This window comes from Coenobita brevimanus, chromosome 35 (assembly GCF_032717465.1).
Source record: "Coenobita brevimanus isolate Jiangsu-jjx chromosome 35, ASM3271746v2, whole genome shotgun sequence".
In the NCBI taxonomy this organism is placed as follows: Eukaryota; Metazoa; Arthropoda; class Malacostraca; order Decapoda; family Coenobitidae; genus Coenobita; species Coenobita brevimanus.
The window spans coordinates 17,463,019-17,483,018 of record NC_136988.1 but is presented as its reverse complement, the minus strand read 5'-3'; the positions used below and the strand labels follow the sequence as shown (position 1 = coordinate 17,483,018).

The 20,000-nt window shown below is 42.1% G+C and overlaps 2 protein-coding genes across 2 annotated transcripts in view; both read right to left on the bottom strand.

Moving 5' to 3' along the window:
* The window catches only part of LOC145396160 (uncharacterized), a 9,357-nt gene extending 2,694 nt beyond the window's left edge, over positions 1 to 6,663 (bottom strand). The window contains exons 1-3 of the mRNA XM_080269602.1: positions 6,588 to 6,663; positions 3,888 to 4,031; positions 3,473 to 3,748 (exon numbers count right to left, since the gene is read on the bottom strand). Coding sequence (XP_080125728.1) covers positions 3,473 to 3,748; positions 3,888 to 4,031; positions 6,588 to 6,644 — 477 coding nt within the window. The 5' untranslated portion in view covers positions 6,645 to 6,663. The remainder of the gene's footprint in view (positions 1 to 3,472; positions 3,749 to 3,887; positions 4,032 to 6,587) is intronic.
* Positions 6,664 to 18,664: 12,001 nt separating this feature from the next.
* The window catches only part of LOC145396159 (uncharacterized), a 105,902-nt gene continuing 104,566 nt past the window's right edge, over positions 18,665 to 20,000 (bottom strand). The window contains exon 2 of the mRNA XM_080269601.1: positions 18,665 to 19,806. Coding sequence (XP_080125727.1) covers positions 18,665 to 19,806 — 1,142 coding nt within the window. The remainder of the gene's footprint in view (positions 19,807 to 20,000) is intronic.

Here is a 20,000-nt window from a genome sequence, read left to right as displayed (position 1 = left end):
GGGTTAGAATCGCTTGAAATGGGGTTGTAAAGGGTTGAAATGGGGTTGTATTGGGTTGAAAAGGGGTTATAATGGGTTGGAATGGGGTTATATTGGGTTGAAATGAGGACGGAATGGGTTGGAATGGGGTGGAATGGGTTGGAGCTAGAATGGGTTGAAATTGGGTTAGAATGGGTCGAAATGGGGTTTCATTGGGTTGAAATGGGGTTATATTAGGTTGAAATGGGGCTGAAATGGGTTAAATGGGACTGAAATGGGTTAAAAGGGGTTAAACTGACTTGAAATGGAGTTAAATTGAGTTGAAATGGATTGGAATTGGGTTGGAATGGGTTGAAATTGGGTTAGATTGACATAAAGTGGGGTTAGAATGGATTGAAATGGGGTTGGGAGGGGATTATAGAGGGCTGAAATGGGTTGAATGGAATTGAAATTGGGGCGTGTTAGTGGATTTATAGCTCATTTGACCAGGATTTTTTTTTTTTTTTTTTCTTCGGGCACAAAGTAGGATTAGAACCAACTGAAGTAGAATTAATTGGACTTCAGGATAAAGATTAGCGTTAGAGTGATGCTGAAATGGGTTGAGTCGTAGTGAGCTGAAATGGGCAAAGCAGCTTAGATTTTTTTTTTTTTCATTTATTCCTCGAGCGTCAGCATGTTCTTCCTTCTCATACTCATAAATATATCTCTTGTTTTATCTTTCATTGCCACAGCTCATTCGAAAGTGTGAGAGAAACTTTCATGAAGACAGGACCGACAGGGAAGAAAGTTGGACCCAGTATTACAGGCTGTATTTCATATTAAAAGTTTCCTCCCTAACGCATCATATCAATAGAATCATCTGTGTGCAGAGAAACATACCAAGCCTCTCTCAGCTTAGGAATATTAGCCAGCAGAGGAAAGTGACAAGTAGAAGAGGTGAAATATTAGGCCAGAGAAACATACCAAGCCTCTCTCAGCTTAGGAATATTAGCCAGCAGAGGAAAGTGACAAGTAGAAGAGGTGAAATATTAGGGCAGAGAAACATACCAAGCCTCTCTCAGCTTAGGAATATTAGCCAGCAGAGGAAAGTGACTAGTAGATGAGGTGAAATATTAGGCCAGAGAAACATACCAAGCCTCTCTCAGTTTAGGAATATTAGCCAGCAGAGGAAAGTGACAAGTAGAAGAGGTGAAATATTAGGCCAGAGAAACATACCAAGCCTCTCTCAGTTTAGGAATATTAGCCAGCAGAGGAAAGTGACAAGTAGAAGAGGTGAAATATTAGGGCAGAGAAACATACCAAGCCTCTCTCGGCTTAGGAATATTAGCCAGCAGGGGAAAGTGACAAGTAGAAGAGGTGAAATATTAGGGCAGAGAAACATACCAAGCCTCTCTCAGCTTGGGAATATTAGTCAGCAGAGGAAAGTGACTAGTAGAAGAGGTGAAATATTAGGGCAGAGAAACATACCAAGCCTCTCTCAGGAATATTAGCCAGCAGAGGAAAGTGACAAGTAGATGAGGTGAAATATTAGGCCAGAGAAACATACCAAGCCTCTCTCAGCTTGGGAATATTAGTCAGCAGAGGAAAGTGACTAGTAGAAGAGGTGAAATACTAGGGCAGAGAAACATACCAAGCCTCTCTCAGAAATATTAGCCAGCAGAGGAAAGTGACAAGCAGAAGAGAGGCGAAGTATGTAGATAACTTTTGCCGTGTAGTGTACCATCAGATATTTTAGCGCCTTTCTTTTCGTCTACCGTACCTGCGTGCCGGCTTGTACCAGGGCGAGGAGTGAGGCAAGGATGAGGTAAGGCAGCATGGTGGTTGGTGAGACAGGGATGGTGGTATGGGAGAGGCAGGCTGGTAGTGCACGGTAGCTCTGAAGTCCAGGCCTATATATACGCCTAGGCTGGATGGTACCCCTATATCCCCATACATTATATCTCTCTCCCTCCCTCCCTCCCTCCCTTCCTTCCTCCCTCCCCATTACTTCACTCCCTCCTTCCCCTGTCCTTCTCTCTCTCTCTCTCTTCACTCCCTTCCTACCTTTTACCTACACCCCATTTTCTCCATTGCCTTTTCCCCCCTTCTCTTCTCTTCTCTGTCCTTCCCACCTCTACCCCCTACACTCCCTTCTCTCGTCTTCTCTTTCTCTTCCATTTCTCTCTTCATATACTTTCGTCTCTCCCTCCCTCCCTCCTTCCCTCTGTCCCATATAATTCTTTCCCTCCTTCCTCTCCTTCCTTTCCCCAGTCATCCTCTCTCTCTCTCTCTCTCTCTCTCTCTCTCTCTCTTCATCCCTGTTACCCCCCTTCCTCTCTTTACCAATCTTCACTCATCCTCTCACTCCATCTCCGAGTCACCATCTATAGTCAGTCTGCTCTCACCTGATGGAACTGAGTCACTCCTACATCTTTAATATTAAGTCGTGGTGGCGGGAAATTCATAGTTGTGAGGTAGGAACGAGTCTCCTTGGTTACTATTTGAATTTGGAGATCTTCGTCCCTTTGCAGCTTATTTCACGTAGCTCAGTGGCAGAACAAGGCAATGCTACGGCTCAACATCCTTTCCCATGGCACTTCTTCGTGACTAGTGTTAATCCATTGTCGCAGCTGAGCACTTGAAGGTATGGCAAGTTCTACATCCTTTCCCTAGCACTTCTTCGTGACTAGCATCATATTCTAGTGTTAATCCATTGTAGCAACTGAGGATTTGAAGGTATGACAATTTTAGGCCAAGTTAGAGTGAAAAGAGTATAGTCTACGTGAATGCAGACTCAGCCCTCCAATCTGACTACACCTGGCCACCAACTGAGCTGAAAGGGGTTGGGGATCTTTTTGTCAGGTTAGGGTAAACACACTATAGACATTTGCAATAATTTTTACTTACAAAAATACAGTGTACATCATTGAGGCTTTACAACGCGGGTACAATGGCTGATTAGGTGAGGTTTGTAGTGTCGGCCAGTCGGTGATCGGTGGGTCTCTTGCTGCCGTAGATAGATAGATAGATAGGTAGGTAGGTAGGTAGGTAGGTAGATTGATGGATAGATAGATAGATAAGTGGATTGATATACTGATAGATATAGGTAGGTAGAGAGATAGATAGGTAAATAGATGGATACCAGTATTTAAAGACTAGATAGAGTACACATAGTAGTAGAAATAAAGAGAGAGAGAGAGAGAGAGAGAGAGAGAGAGAGAGAGAGAGAGAGAGAGAGAGAGAGAGAGAGAGAGAGAGAGGGAACAAGGAACGTGACTGAAGAGAGACTCATGATCCTTGCCCTCTTTCTCTCTCTATTTCCTTTCTCTCAGGGAATAGAGAAAAAAGAGCAAGGACGGTGAATCAAGAGAGAGAGCGAGAGTTTAAGAGTAGAGAGTGCTTAGCCAAACAGGAAGGTGAAGATAGGCAGGACTCCGGTGGGAATGACGAGGGTGGTGGAGAAGCATTTGGGAATGAAACAAATGAAGAAGCACTTCGTAATGGTCACTGAGACCTGCCTGTTAACGCCTTCACCTTCACCGTCATCAACGTCACGCTCCTCACTCTGGACCAACTGCAGTATCTGACGGTCTCCGCAAAACTCGGTTAAGCGCTCGCCAATCACCTCTTCTGGGTTCTCAAGATCAACGGCCAAAGCTTGTTCCCCGGTCTCGGCGGGAAGCGTAGAGCCGTTGTTGTTCTCCAAAAAGGCGACCTGTTCTTCCAGGGTGTTCTGCAAGCCTGTTATATAACACGCCTCCTGACCATCAACTATGGTGGCTGCAAAACCCTGTAGTGTTGAAGGCGAAGATGGAGAACTGTTAGTGTGTGTTCACCTCTCTCTCTCTCCCTCTCTCTCTCTCTCTCTCTCTCTCTCTCTCTCTCACACACACACACACACACACACACACACACACACACACACTCACCGTCTCATAGTCCTCCAGTCTTTTCGCATCATTCACAGTTTCCGTGCCTGTGATGTCAACACAGATGGTTTGTGCGGACTCGTCCACCGTGGCAGCTTGGGCGGAAACTTCTCCATCCTCTATCTCGTAGTAGATGACGTACTTCTAGAAGGGTTAGATAGGATGGAAGACTGTTAGATAGGGTGGAAGGATGTTAGAAGCCTGTTAAGTAGAGTAGAAGGATAATAGAAGAGTGTTAGATAGGGTGGGTCGACGTAGGGGGTGTTAGATAAGGTGGATGACTGTAAGATAGGGTGGAAGGATGTTAGGGGGCTGTTAGATAGGGTGGAAGGATGTTAGAGGACTGTTAGATAGGGTGGAGGGATGTTACGGGAGTGTTAGATAGGGTGGAAGAGGTAAATGAGGTGGAAGGATGTTAGTTTTAGCTGTAGTTGATCGTGTACTTTTGAAGGAGTGGATGCATGTTAGAAGGATGTTAGAAGACTGTTAGATAGGGTGGATGAGTGTTAGATTTAGCCAAGAGAACTGTTGGAGTGGGTGAATGGATGTTGGACTGAGCCCAAAGCACTGTTAGAAGGACAATGTGGGAGGTTTGAAGAATTGTTAGAGATTAGTGGAAAGGTGGATGGATGTTAAGAGACTGCTTGGAAGGGTGGAAGGCTGTTGGAAATTGTGTTGGAAGGGTGGAAGGCTGTTAAAAGGAGAGTGGATGCATGTTAGATTGACTGCTGGAAGGGTGGAAGGCTGTTGAAAATTGTTGGAAGGTTGGAAGGCTGTTGAAAGGAGTGTGGAAGCAAGTTAGATTGACAATTGGGACGGTGGAAGACTGCTGGCAATTGTTGGAAGGATGGAAGCTGTTCAGAGTTGTTGTAAGAGTAGCAGGCTGTTAGAGGGAAGGCAGAAGCGTGTTAGGGGAAGTGATAGAAGGGTATTAGACTGTTAAAATACTGTTAGAATGGAGGTGGAGGGAGTAAACAGGAAGCAGAGGATGGGAAATGAGCCAGGTTAAGGGAAAGGACTATATAACTTACACCTGACTTACTAATCAGGAAAATTTAGGCTCAATATTACCTTAACTCTCACTACAGGTTGTTCATTTTAACTTGGCCAAGATTTTCGTCCTTTTGGAGCTTATTTCACGTAGCCCAGAAGCATAATAAGACACTACTCCTCCTCAGCAACCATAGCACTTCTTCGTGACTAGCAAATTGTTCCAGGATTAATCTACTGTTATTAATCTGTTGTTCCAGGATTAATCTGTTCTAGGATTAAGCTATTGTTCCAGGATTAATCTGTTCCAGGATTAAGCTATTGTTCCAGGATTAATCTGTTCCAGGATTAATCTATTGTTCCAGGATTAATCTAATGTTCCAGGATTAATCTATTGTTCCAGGATTAATCTATTGTTCCAGGATTAAGCTGTTGTTCCAGGATTAATCTAATGTTCCAGGGTTAATCTATTGTTCCAGGATTAAGCTATTGTTCCAGGATTAAGCTATTGTTCCAGGATTAAGCTATTGTTCTAGGATTAAGCTATTGTTCCAGGATTAATCTATTGTTCCAGGATTAATCTATACAGCTCAGCATTCAAGACGGAGGGAGGGAACTTTTACGCCAAGGCAAAATGAAAAGAATATATAAGTGTTTTTAAAAGTCTATCTCATTATCTTTTTTTAACCTATCTATTTTTTTTTTTATCTCTACGGGTACCTATCTTTTTACCTATATTTTTACCTGTCTTTTTACCTATATTTTTACCTGTCTTTTTACCTATCTTTTTACCTGTCTTTTTACCTATCTTTTTACCTGTCTTTTTGCCTGTAATTTACCTATCTTTTTACCTGTCTTTTTGCCTGTCTTTTTACCTATCTTTTTACCTATCTTTTTACCTGTCTTTTTACCTGTCTTTTTACCTGTCTTTTATCTGTCTTTTACCTATCTTTTTACCTATCTTTTTACATGTCTTTTTACCTGTCTTTTACCTATCTTTTTACCTGTCTTTTTACCTATCTTTTTACCTGTCTTTTTACCTATCTTTTTACCTGTCTTTTTACCTATCTTTTTACCTGTCTTTTTTCCTGTCTTTTTGCCTGTCATTTACCTATCTTTTTACCTGTCTTTTTGCCTGTCTTTTTACCTATCTTTTTACCTATCTTTTTACCTGTCTTTTTACCTGTCTTTTACCTATCTTTTTACCTGTCTTTTTACCCATCTTTTTACCTGTCTTTTTACCTATCTCTTTACCTGTCTTTTACCTGTCTTTTTACCTGTCTTTTTACCTGTCTTTTTATCTATCTTTTTTATCTATCTTGATCGTTTTAGTTTCTTTGATTTCATCTGACGGAACAGGAGGTTAAGTGAAAATCAATGAACTTTGAGTCTCCTTGGTTACTAGTCGGATCAGCCCCTCAGTTTGGAGTGATGGCAATTTGTGTGTGTGTGTCTGAGGGGGTTATGTGTGTGTGTGTGTGTGTGTGTGTGTGTGTGTGTGTGTGTGTGTGTATGTGGGTGTGTGTATATATGTATGTGTGAGTGTGTGTGTGTGTGTGTGTGTGTTTATACAGATGAAGAAAAGAGGAAGGAAAAGCAAATGAATTAAAAAAAGCATCCAAACACTTCCATATATAAAAGTATAATTAAAACGAAAAGGGAAAAGTTGAAATTAAAGATCTGTATAATGTAAGGTATGAATGAACTTACCTGAGCACCTGCCGTAGCGACGAGGAGGCTGGCGATGAGGAGAGGCAGCAGAGGCATGGTGGTGGGGTGTCAGGCAGGGGTGAGGCTGACTGTGCAGGCAGAGACGCAGGCATGGAGTTATATACACTGCCTGCCTTACCATACCCCCCCTGCCTCCCTGCCTAACCCCTTCCCTTACCTGCCCACCTACCTACCTACCTGCTTGACCCCTCTCCTTGTCTGCCTACCTGCTTGCCCTACCCCTCCCTGCCTTCCTCCCTCTACTTACCTACCTTGTTCTTCCCTCCCACTTCCTTCCCTCCCTCGTACCTACTTCCCTCCTACATACCTACTTGTCTCACCCCTGCCTGACTGTCTCCAATCCTGCCTTACCCCTGCCTACCTCCCAGCCTGCCTAAGCCACCTGCCTACCCACAAGAAGGCATAAACCGTCTTGAATAACTCCTTAGGCAGGGTCAGACGATTATACTGAGCTGAGAGAGACTCCAACCCCCTGTAAAGTAAATCCTGGTGTTGCCTTCCTGTCTTTATTGGCTGTTGCTGTCTATACTGGCTGTTGCTGTCTTTATTGGCTGTTGCTGTCTTTATTGGCTGTTGCTGTCTTTATTGGCTGTTGCTGTCTTTACTGGCTGTTGCTGTCTTTATTGGCTGTTGCTGTCTTTATTGGCTGTTGCTGTCTTTATTGGCTGTTGCTGTCTTTATTGGCTGTTGCTGTCTTTATTGGCTATTGCTGTCTTTATTGGCTGTTATGTCTGTCTATTATTGACTGTTGCTGTCTTTACTGGCTGTTGCTGTCTTTATTGGCTGTTGCTGTCTTTACTGGCTGTCGCTGTCTTTATTGGCTGTTGCTGTCTTTATTGGCTGTTGCTGTCTTTACTGGCTGTTGCTGTCTTTATTGGCTGTTGCTGTCTTTATTGGCTGTTGCTGTCTTTACTGGCTGTTGCTGTCTTTACTGTCTTTATTTCCCGAAAGGAGGATGGTGGAGTGAAGGAGACGGAGCAGCTTCAGCCTGCAGTCCACTGGGTTCACGTTACGGATGAACCTGAGGCTATTACTATAACAACAACAACAACAACAACAACAACTACTACTACTACTACTCTCTCTCTCTCTCTCTCTCTCTCTCTCTCTCTCGTGCTGAATATCTTTATTCCTATCACCATAACGTGTCTGTTTTCACCTGCTGATAATCCCTTTTCCCCTTCCAGCCTAATTGATGGCCAGGTGTAGTCAGATTGGAGGGCTTATTTGACTAGTAACCAAGGAGACTCCAACCTCATAAACAAAGAACCACGACTTAATATCCCGTCATCACCATCACCATTCTCACCATCATCACCACCATCACCATTCTCACCATCATCACCATCATCACCATTCTCACCATCATCACCACCATCACCATTCTTCCCATCATCACCACCATCACCATCACCATTCTCACCATCATCACCATCACCATTCTCACCATCATCACCATCATCACCATCACCATTCTCACCATCATCACCATCACCATTCTCACCATCATCATCACCATCACCATCACCATTCTCATCATCATCACCATCATCACCATCACCATCATCACCACCATCACCATTCTCACCATCATCACCACTACTACAGGTGTCACAATATTCATCACTATCATCATTTACGTCTCTGTCACCACCATCATCATCACCTCTATGGCTTTGACCACTACTTACATCACCATCATCACCACTACCATCACAGCAATGGACCTGTTATCATCACTAATAAAACAGCTATCATCATCATCATCATCATCATCATCATCATCACTACTCTACATTTATTACCATCACCATCATCACAACTACTATTTACTGCCACCACTACTACCATTACCACTACCATCATCAGAGAGAGAGAGAGAGAGAGAGAGAGAGAGAGAGAGACAGACAGACAGACAGACAGAGAGAGAGAGACAGACAGACAGAGAGAAAGGAAAAATAAAAAAAATAGCAGCACACCTCATTTAGAATTTGCCATACAAGTTTGTAAACATGCTAGTCCACACACACTCATTTACAAACCAGCTTAGTCAGATCCCCACCAATACACCTTTGATTACTGCTTTGCCTGTGAATATCTTGACGTGGCAGAAGTAGAGAGAGTTGGTCAACATAGGAGTGCTGATGCAGGGAGAGGCTGTAGAGCAGTGCTGATGGAATGGGGTGGGTGGAGGAGGTAAAGTGCTGAGAGGTGTGATTTGGATGAGGGTGTGTGTGTGACGTCTTGTGCATAGGCGAGGTGAGTGAGTGGCTGATTTTGTGTCTGAGTGTCTGTCTGTCTGTCTCACTCTCTCTCTATCTTTCTGTCCATCCATATCTGTCTGTCTGTCTGTCTTTCTATCTATCCTTCCATATCTGTCTATCTGTCTGTCTATTTATGTCTCTCTTTATCTGTCTGTCTGTCTGTCTGTCTGTCTATCCTTCCATCCATCCATGGCTGTCTGTCTGTCTGTCTGTCTCTGTCCGCTTATCTAGCCATCCATCCATCTGTCTATCTGTCTGTCTAGCCATCTCCGTCTATCTCTGTATCTATCTAACTACCGGTATCTATCTATCTATATATCCATCTATCAATCTATCTGTTCATCTGTATCTATCTATCTATCTATCTATCTATCTATCTATCTGTCTGTCTGTCTGTCTGCATCTGTCTACATCTATCTGTATTTGTCTATATTATACTCACCTAAACATTGAGAGAGAGAGAGAGAGAGAGAGAGAGAGAGAGAGAGAGAGAGAGAGGTTGTTGTAGTTCTTGGATTATCTGAACGTGAACCCGGTGGGCTGCAGGCTAGCTATTCCTCTCCTGCTGTCCACCATCATCCTTTTAGGGGATAGGGAGGGAGTTGAGGGACGTGTGTATAACTGGGCAGTAGTAAAGTAGTAGTAGTAGTTGTAGTAGTAGTAGTAGTAGAAGTAGTAGTCGTAGATTTTTTTATGTAAGAAAGAAAGAACCAAAGGCCTGAATCCCGTACGATTGTTCCCTCCAAGAAAAAATCAAAATCAAGATAACAGCCAAATTCAAGATCCGTTCACTTCGAGATGCCTGGACACCTTGCATTTAAAAAATTGGAGGTCATAGGCAGTAGGATATACAAGAGGATAACAGTTCCAGAGTTGACCTGTTGCATGCATAAATGACTGGGAGTAACGGTTAACTCTTGCATTAGAGAGTTGGACAGAAAAGAGATGAGAGTTTGTTGCTAGACGGGTGCTACGCGCCCGTCGTAGAGGTGGAGGGATGGAAGCAGACAGTTCAGAGGAGCAGTGACCATTGAAGTAGCGATAGAAAAGAGATAAAGATGCAACAGTGCGGCGAAGAGACAGAGGTTGAAAGAAGCCAGTAAGAGGAGGAGAGTTAATGAGATGAAAAGCCTTTGACTCCACCTTGCTGAGAAGAGCTGTATGTGGGGAGCCTCCCCACACATGAGAGTTGTACTCTACACAGGGACGAATAAAACCTGTGTATAAAGTCAACAACTGCGCAGGGGTAAAGAAGGCACGGAGTCGGCTTAGCAAACCTAATCTCTTGGAAGCGGATTTTACAAGATAGGTAATATGATCTCTTTCCAAGATAAGCCCCAAGAGAAAGAAACCATAAATATGTTTAAAGGTGATGCAGGGTTATTAAACATTAGTGGGTACTCCTGTGGAAGATTTTGTCGGGTTGATAGGTGTAAGAACTGAGTTTTTGATGCATTAAAAACAACAAACTTACTTGTACCCTAATCAGAGATATGAACCAAGTCAGACATTAGGTGTGCCATAGCCTCATCTCGTTTGTTGAAGTAACTACTGTGATGGAGGCTGAGAGAACTGATTGGAAATGTGAAGGGTGGAGTCACCAGCATAGGAGTGGATAGGGTTAGATATACAGCTTAGAAGATCATTGTTGAATAAAAGAAAGAGTTGGTGATAGGACAGAGCCCTGAGGAACACCACTGTTGATAGATCTAGGAGAAGAACAATGGCCATCTACAACAGCGGCTATAGAACGACCAGAAGGGACGCCATAGATGAAGGCACAGACAGAACGATAGAAACCGTAAGAGGGCAGTTTGGAAATTAAAGAGTTGATGTTGTTGTTGTATCTATCTATATCTGTCTGAGAATCTGTACCAGTGCGTCTCAAACCTTTTCACTTCATTCCCCACTTGTGGGGATCTTAACATCCTCGTGGCCCTCTTCAGTTTTCTCTCAAGCCCCTCACAAATAATGATGAAAAAAAAAAATGTTTTGGTGCAGACACCCTGTGATTTACAGCTTACACGTGCCTTCCATGGCCCCCCTAAAATAATGCCGGGGCCCCCTTGGGGGTCATGGCTCCAAGTTTTCTGTACCACATATCAAACTGCTGCCATAAAAACAACACTTGTAACATCTGTAATTTGTTTATTTGTCTCTCTTGCCTACCTATATACATACATTTCACATACATCAGAATACATTGCAGTACATCTCACATCTTGTCATCCGCACACACACACACACACACACACACACACACACACACACACACACACACACACACACCAATAAACACATCTCACCCATCATAAATGCAACAAATAACATCATATATATATATCTTCCTAACCCGTCTACCTACATACATCTCCAATACATGAGCCAATAACTGCATTTCACTACATTTCAATACACTTCGCCTCTTTTCATACACATACACTTAAAATACACAAATCTTCCTCTACTAATACATTATAAAGTCATATCTGTCTTCCTCTTTCCTTGCCTCTGAACGTCCTCATTCACACATATATATCAGAAACGTAATTATATCTTGCAAAACATCTAACATTATTTTTTTTTTAACTTGTTTTGAGAGAAGGAAACATGATTAGTACGAGTATTATTGTCTGGGTCTCTCTCTCTCTCTCTCTCTCTCTCTCTCTCTCTCTCACACACACACACACACACACACACACACACACACACACACTGACCAAGAAAGGGTGAGGCTTGAACATCCGAAATTGTAGCTAGACCTCCACTTCACACACACACACACACACACACACACACACACACACACACACACACTGTCTCAGCTGGATGTGTGGCCAGCTGTACATAATTACCTGTGAACCTTTCTGTCAATATTGGAACACATGGAGAAACAAGCACGTGTGTGTGAAAGAGTTTAAAGTTATTACTGAAAAGGAAAAAAAAATAATAAGAGTTTACATAAGCTGGACAAGGTTGCACAGTCTTATTAACAGCCGACATAAATTAGTTGGTGGTAGGTGGTGGCGACCATCATCCACTCACTTGATGTAGTCCTGCCTACTTCTTCCTTAGCCTTTATCATTCTTTTTCTGTGCCTGCCCTCCTCTCTTCCTATACCTCCCATCTTTCCTGTCACTTCTTATTGCTCTTCTTTCCATTGCAGGTGGCTTTACATTGAGTGACAAGCCAAATGGTTTCCTGTAAGCCAAGAAACCATTTACAGTGCTGGGTGGTAACCATATAACCAACCCATATGTGCTCTCTACGTGTCAACAAGTGGGTTGGTGGAGGCTTAGTGCCCCTCCCCGTATAACAACTAACTCAAAGTCAAATGGCCACCCCTTACTGGATTATGGCGTCTGGCAATAGAGAAATAGATATATTAAATTAGTTCAACCTGCTTTGAAAATTTACGAGACATGGAGAAACGAGCATGATTATATATGAACCAGCTAAAATGATCACCAACAAGGCTATAACGTCAAGACACATATATAAGTTCACTTCCCGGTCATATCAGTAGCCAATGTCCACCAGCTGAAGACATATTCGAGGTGTGATGAGCTTTGAAATGGTGTGTCAGAGTGAAGCAGGTTCATTTGGTGGTTCAGAATCCTTGATCATTGTGTCAGTGTATCAACAACACCAAAAGGGTATGGAATAGATTTTGAGTGGGTGTACATCAGACTATATGCTTAAGACGACACACACACACACACACACACACACACACACACACACACACACACACACACACACACACACAGCATGAGTAGCATATTACAAAATGTTTGAGTATTATAAACAATCATAGTCCGTTTTTTACGTAGCATGGACAACACAACAATATTAGCAACAGCCTGGAAATTCAGTACATACTTTTAAAAATCTTATAACACATGAAAGAATACAATATTTTGAAATGAGTTTTGAAAATTAGGGCAAAAGGATATAAAGGAACAATTTTTACATAGCTTGGACAATGCAGAAGTTATATTAAAAGTGACTCTAATTAATTCTGTACTCATTACACATGGAGAAGTAGTATGTTATGAAATCTTTGAAAATGATCACCAAAAAAGGTTTAAAATACTGTATACCGTATACCACATAGCTTGGACAACGTAGCATTTATATCAACAGCCTATATACGTAAATTGATGTATATATATATTTTAGTTTTAACACATGAAGTCCATAATGAAGTCTGTTTTGAAAATTATTATAGAGATACTCCCTATAGCTTGGACAGTGGAGCAGTGATATAAGCTTAAAGATATATAATTCATCCTATACATTTTTCCATCATTGTGACACACGAAGGACTAGCGTATATCATGAACTTTGGCTTATAATTATCACAAAAGGGGACATTAGGGATCAGTCTCCATATATATATATATATATATATATATATATATATATATAGCTAGGACTGCCATGCACCAGTCATGTTAGAAATAAAGTGTATGGTAGGCAGCTTGGCACACCATTATAATTGCATATGACACGTTAATAACCTCATACGTAATTTTTAACTGTAATTATCGATATTGTTTGTATTAATGACATAGAAGAGATTATTACTGTGTGTTATGCAAAGATAAACGAGTCACGAAGAAGTGCGTCTTCCAAGCCGACTACGATACGAGCCTATAATTTTTTTTACAAACTCTCTCCCTCACAGACTACAGCACTGTAATTATACGCACCTCAGACACGCTGTAACCATAATTATTGCCCTATAAGTACATCTGGCACTTGTATAATTATAGATATCTATTTATATGTTGTATATATATAAAAAAACACCAACGTTTGATTATAGAGTCGCCATCACAACTTGGAAATAATTCTTTGGACTTGATTTTGGTTAGCTTAGAAGTCTCCCTAACACCTCTTCTGTAGCAGTTCATTTATTTATTTATTTTATTATTATTATTATTATTATTATTATTATTATTCACTGATAGGTTATTCATATTTTTCAGCTGTACCTGCCTCCCATAAATAACGTACACTTCAATATTAACAAGCTGTGTGCTGAAGTGAAGAGTCCTAGCACATTCCCCTTGGCGATTTATTATGCATATTACACATTGACATTTCCTTTTATGTTAGTTTTTATTATATTTTTTAGCATGGGACACACTTTGCCTGGTTTACATAGAGGATAAAAAAAGATGTAATATGCAAAGTAAGTCGCCGAGAAATAAGTGTTAAGGAAGTGCTAGATTATGAGCCAAACTGCTACAGAAGGCGTGCTAGAGAGGGTGCTAAGCTGACCACAACACAGACCAATTTAGCGGCATAACACACACCACGATCGACGGGTTTTGAAATGGGCATGTACGAGTGTGTGCAGGAATAGCCAGTGTTCTCTTCATTCTCCTGGTTTCTCATCATTCCCCTGGTTTCTCTTCATTCCCCTGGTTTCATATCATTCCCCTGGTTTCATATCATTCCCCTGGTTTTTCATCATTCCCCTGGTTTCTCATCATTCTCCTGGTTTCTCATCATTCCCTTGGTTTCATATCATTCCCCTGGTCTCTCTTCATTCCCCTGGTTTCACATCATTCCCCTGGTTTCATAGCATTCCCCTGGTTTCATAGCATTCCCCTGGTTTTATATCATTCCCCTGGTTTCTCTTTATTCCCCTGGTTTCATATCATTCCCCTGGTTTCTCATCATTCCCCTGGTTTCTCATCATTCCCCTGGTTTCTAATAATTCCACTGGTTTCTCATCATCTTGGTTTTAAATTTCCTCAAAATCAGGAACACTTTCAAATCAGATGCTGCTGCTGATATAGTGGTACGATATAGCACAATGATCTGTATTAGAATCAACTCAGAAAAACAGTACCAGAATAAACTCATAATAAACAGTACCAGAATAAGCTCATAATAAACAGTACCAGAATAAACTCATAATAAACAGTACCAGAATAAACTCATAATAAACAGCACCAGAATAAACTCATAATAAACAGTACCAGAATAAACTCATAATAAACAGTACCAGAATAAACTCATAATAAACAGTACCAGAATAAACTCATAATAAACAGTACCAGAATAAATACAGAATAAACAGTACCAGAATAAACTCATAATAAACAGTACCAGAATAAACTCAAAATAAACAGTACCAGAATAAACAGTACCAGAATAAACTCATAATAAACAGTACCAGAATAAACAGTACCAGAATAAACTCATAATAAACAGTATCAGAATAAACTCACAATAAACAGTACCAGAATAAACTCTAAACAGTACCAGAATAAACTCTAAACAGTACCAGAATAAACTCTAAACAGTACCAGAATAAACACGATAAACAGTGCCAGAATAAACTCAAAATAAACACGATAAACAGTACCAGGATAATCGAAGCTTTAGTGCTGGGTTCAATTATTCTTCTTATTATTTTTTTTCGTGTTTTTCTACTTGTTATTGACAGGCCAAATGAGATCCTTGGCAACTGTGGTATGGTGGTTGATGCAGTGACCTTGACCTGTGTTGTTATCAGTTAAGGAAGCCCCCTAACACCTCTTCCTTAGCGATTTAGTTTGCTTATTACCCCTTGCTGTCCTTTTGTGTGTTATTCAGATCAGTCTAATATCGCCATACTCCTCAATAACGAACAAGGAACAGTATTAATCAGTCACATCCAAAAGTACATCGATAAGGAAAAGGTGCTAGGGAGGTTCTTTGACTGACGAGAATACTGGCCCTTGTATCCTTGTAAACAGTGAATAACCTGACACAGACTCAAAGGCCCGATATGAGCACCGTGGTTAGGCCTGGTGTCCGCCCGTTTCCCTTCCAAAAGTACTTGCTGATTTCAAAACCTGTCGATTTAGATGCTCATTTGAGGCGTTTGGCATCAAGAAGAGGTCTGGCGCCAAGTTTGAACAGAAGAGCGCGGGTGAAAACATAAGGAGTGTTGCTGCCAAGGGTGTGTAGTTTTCAAATGATATCCACTCGCTGGTTCTGACATCATTTGTAACGATGATGTTGTTGTGAATTTTGCCTAACTCTGAATACACCAACTTCATTTTGAACTACACTTTTGTCAGACTAAATACAATGACTTCAATTTTAACTACGCTGTTGCTGTGGAATATTTGTCAAACTTCAAATACATTGGCTTTAATTTTAACTACACTATTGCTGTGGAATTTTTGGCAGACTCTGAACACACTGGCTTTGACTTTAACAACACTTTTGCCACACTGAATACACTGGCTTTAATTCTAACTACACTATTGTTGTGGAATTTCTGCCAAACTTCAAATACACTAGATTTAATTTTAATTACACTCTTGTTGTTGAACTTTCGCCAGACTCTGCATACGATTTTGTCCTATTCGACCTGTGGCGCCGAATCTCTTTATGCTGCCGGACGCCTCCTCTGACACCGCTTTAAAAGATATAGAATTTCTCAAGTCACCAACAGGCTTTCAACAGCTACCACAGGAGGGTCTTACAGTATCTTGACAACAGTCTCAAGCACAACAGCAAACAGAGTAACAACAGACAAGGGCCGTTGACGTAACTTAAAGAACATGACTCGGGTCTTAAATGTTATTCCGGGTGGCGTTGTAGGCCTCTTGGTGCCTTATTCTTAGCGATTTACTTTGCACATTGCACCTTGGCATTTCCTTGTATGTTATTCATGTCTGTTGAGGTGTAATATGCAGAATAAATCACTAAGGAAAAGGTGTTAGGGATCTCCAAAGCCACCTAGAATATGACCCTTAGATCTGAGTCAGGTCCTCCGTACAATCCCCGACCAGGGTTTGACCGTCTAGAACATTTTTTGGCGTAACATGTAGGCTCGTGGGTTCAACATAGGATAGGCTGACTGCTGAAGCCTAGGAGACCACCAAAGACCGCGGCCACACAGGGAGCAAAAATGGGAGAAATGGAGTTCCCCCGAGCTAAGCCCTGTATTGGACTATATAGCTCCGCTAGGGTTACAGGAGCGAGCTACCACTCCCGGCACGGCAGCCCGGGCGAGGCTCGAACTCGCAATCCCCCGATTACGAGTCCGGCGCTCTACCACTGTGCTACCGCGCCCCCCGACACAGGGAGCGAGCAGCGATAGACAAGCCAGGGAAGGGCAGGCTGGTGCGTAAGTGCCGTAGGTGAAATATTTTACTCTTTCTTCAGTCCTGTAGCAGTGGGATGTGGTTGTAGAGCCACTGGTGGGTAAAATATCATCCATGAGCTGCTCAGTATCCATTTAATGCCACTGCCTGCGTGGCTGGAAACAAGAAAAGTTTAGTCAGCTCTTTCCTGGCCTCGCATAGGCTTGCGTGCTTGCCTGCAGCCGCCCGCTCCTTATGTGATCACTTCTATGAGTTAATGATTTAAAACGTTGTCCTCACCCACTGGCTTCCTGTATGACCGCAGCCGCAGCCGATGAAACTGCCATGGCCCACTGTGTTCCTTTTTTAACACCCCTTTTCCACGAATAAGATGAGAGGAAATTTTTCCAGGATCAGTAAGAAGCATAAATAACAAATCTATTCATCCATGGTCCGGTTTGGGAGTCTTCATTTAGTAATTCATGATTGTGCGGGATATTATTGGAACACCAGATCAAATCCCAGTCGAGGCTACTTTATGAAACACTTCAGCTCACTTCAGCCAACTTGTTCCACTTTACACATAGTCCTCTTGAATGACCAGAAGGATTTTGTGATCTGTAATGAACTTTGTGGATTGTTCAAAAGACGCCAGTTTGTCCATTTCAAGTCCAACATTTTCCACATTGCAAAGCTCTGACCATTTTCGAACTAAGGGAGGAAAGCAGTTAATTTCAGCTCCGTCATGCGTGAAATACTAGCAACTTTTTACTGAAGGAAGATGCAAGTTTTTCAGTTCCACAAAGCTGCTAAATACTCTCATCACTTTGCAGACAGTTTTTATAAAGACTTCATCCATTTTCAGCACAACGAAATTCTGCATCATATATTTTCAATCACCTTAATCTCTCGTTCTTTTCTTTATGCAATTCCTTCAGTATTTTTCAATAATATTTCAGTTTGCCAAACTCTACCTCACACTTCAGCCTGTTTTGCTATGCCGAAGTTACCTTGGATAGTTTGCTAACTGATGGCAGCATTTGCTAATTATAATCTAGTGTAATATTCTTCTTCTGTCGTGTTCTTCTCATATAATTTTTATTTTATTTTATTTTTTCATATTTTCAAACCTAGATCACTCTTTATTCATACTTTATTCAGTTCTGTCATTCAAAAAATGCACACGGTACGTATACAGACTGGTGGGAGTATTTGCTAATTCTCAGCCATCTTTCAATCCCCTTTTCTCAATGATGCTCTTCCTAGTCTCCCTTTTTTCACATTACCAAACCTAGATGACACTTTATTCACACTTTATTCAGCTCTAATAGTTCACAAAATGACAACGGTATATTTTCTGACGTGGGAGCAATTGCTAGCACAAGGGAGTCGTTCTGTGTAAAAGGGGCGAATTTGGACGAACTGTGGACGAATGTTAATGCCAGCTGCCTCTAGGGTGTGTGTGTGTGTGTGTGTGTGTGTGTGTGTGTGTGATAGCCACATTTAACCTCTGCCCATGCTGGTGATGTACGAATGGTTGGAGTTTGTGTGCATTTGTGTGCGTGTGTGTGTACATGTAATTCTTTAAGTCTGTCTGTAAACCTCATGACTGTCTTTGTGTTTATGTGTACACATGATCAACTAAAAAAAAAAAATCGACGCAGCGTGAGAATCTTTTAAACACAAACTTTCCTCAAGACCCGCTGGCCTTCTGGTCCGGGTCTCCTTGGGTCTCATTGGTCGGGTGTGATGATGATGATGATGAACCCTCCTGGTCTGGGTTCACGTTTGGCTGGGTTCGCTCTTGGGTGCTTTGATTTGTTGGGTTCTCCAGGGTTTGGGTTCGCTTTGCTGGGTTTGGTTGGGTCGGCGGGTGCTGTGTTGGACTCAGCTGGGTTTGATTTCGCTCTGTTGGGTGCTCCTGGGACTGGGTTTGCCGTGTTGGGTTTCTTTGGGTTCGAGTCAGCTGTGTTGGGTGTGGCTGGGTGTGACTGAGCTGTCCTAAGAGTGACTGGGATTTATTTTCCTGATGTAAATGTTCCCAGGTATCATTTTTCCTATCAATGTGCAGTTGGGTAACATTTTTCTCTAAATAAAATGGAGTGTCGTTCTTCCTCCCTAAATGCAACTGGCCGCCTTGTTTTTGAGCTAAGACTTGTTGGGAGCCGTTTCCTTGAGCTACTTGTGCTTCAGGGCTAATTTCTTGAGCTAGCTGAAAGTGTGGTTCAGAGCTATTGTCTCGAGTTGGGTGTGCTTCAGCGCTATTGATTTGAGCTAGGTGGGGTTCAGAGCTATTGTCTTGAGCTAGATGGAATTCAGAGCTATTTTTTTGAGCTAGGTGTGGTTCAGAGCCATTTTTATGAGCTAAGAGTGGTTCAGTGCTATTGCTTCGAATTAGGTGGGATTCTGAGCTATTGTCTTGAGCTAGTTGTGGTTCAGGACTGTTTCTTTGAACTAGGTGAAACTGGGAACGAGTTTTTCGAGCTAGGAGTGGTTCAGAGCTATTGTCTTGAGCTAGGTGTGGTTCAGTGCTATTGTTTGGAGCTAAGTAGTGCTGGGAGCGAATATTCTCATCTAGGTGAAGCTTCGAGCCATTATTTTGAGCTAGGCGAAACTGGGTGCGATTTTTTTGAGCTAGGTGCGGCTGGGTGGGGCCTAGGTGTGTGTGGGTGTTGTTTTTCTCGTGCGGGTATGTGTGGGTGTGGGTGTTGTTGTGTGGGTGTGGGTGGGTGTGGTTGTGCAGCGGAGGGGTGGGATGCAGGCCGGTAGAGTGGTTTTGGCTGCGACTCGTGGCTTCGTCCAAGACACGTAGGATGTCGGCGTTCTCCTTCCTCACTGTGGAAGAAAATGGGAAATATAGTGATGTGGCTGAGTTACACTGAGATACATAGATACACAGACCACACAGACCTTACGGTCCCTGCGAGGCGATCCGGCCTTAATACTAATATACAGTGCTATAAATATAGGAACAGGAGAAAAGGATAGCACAGAGGAAAGCTCTCTCCCCCACCCTCCAGACCCTTCGG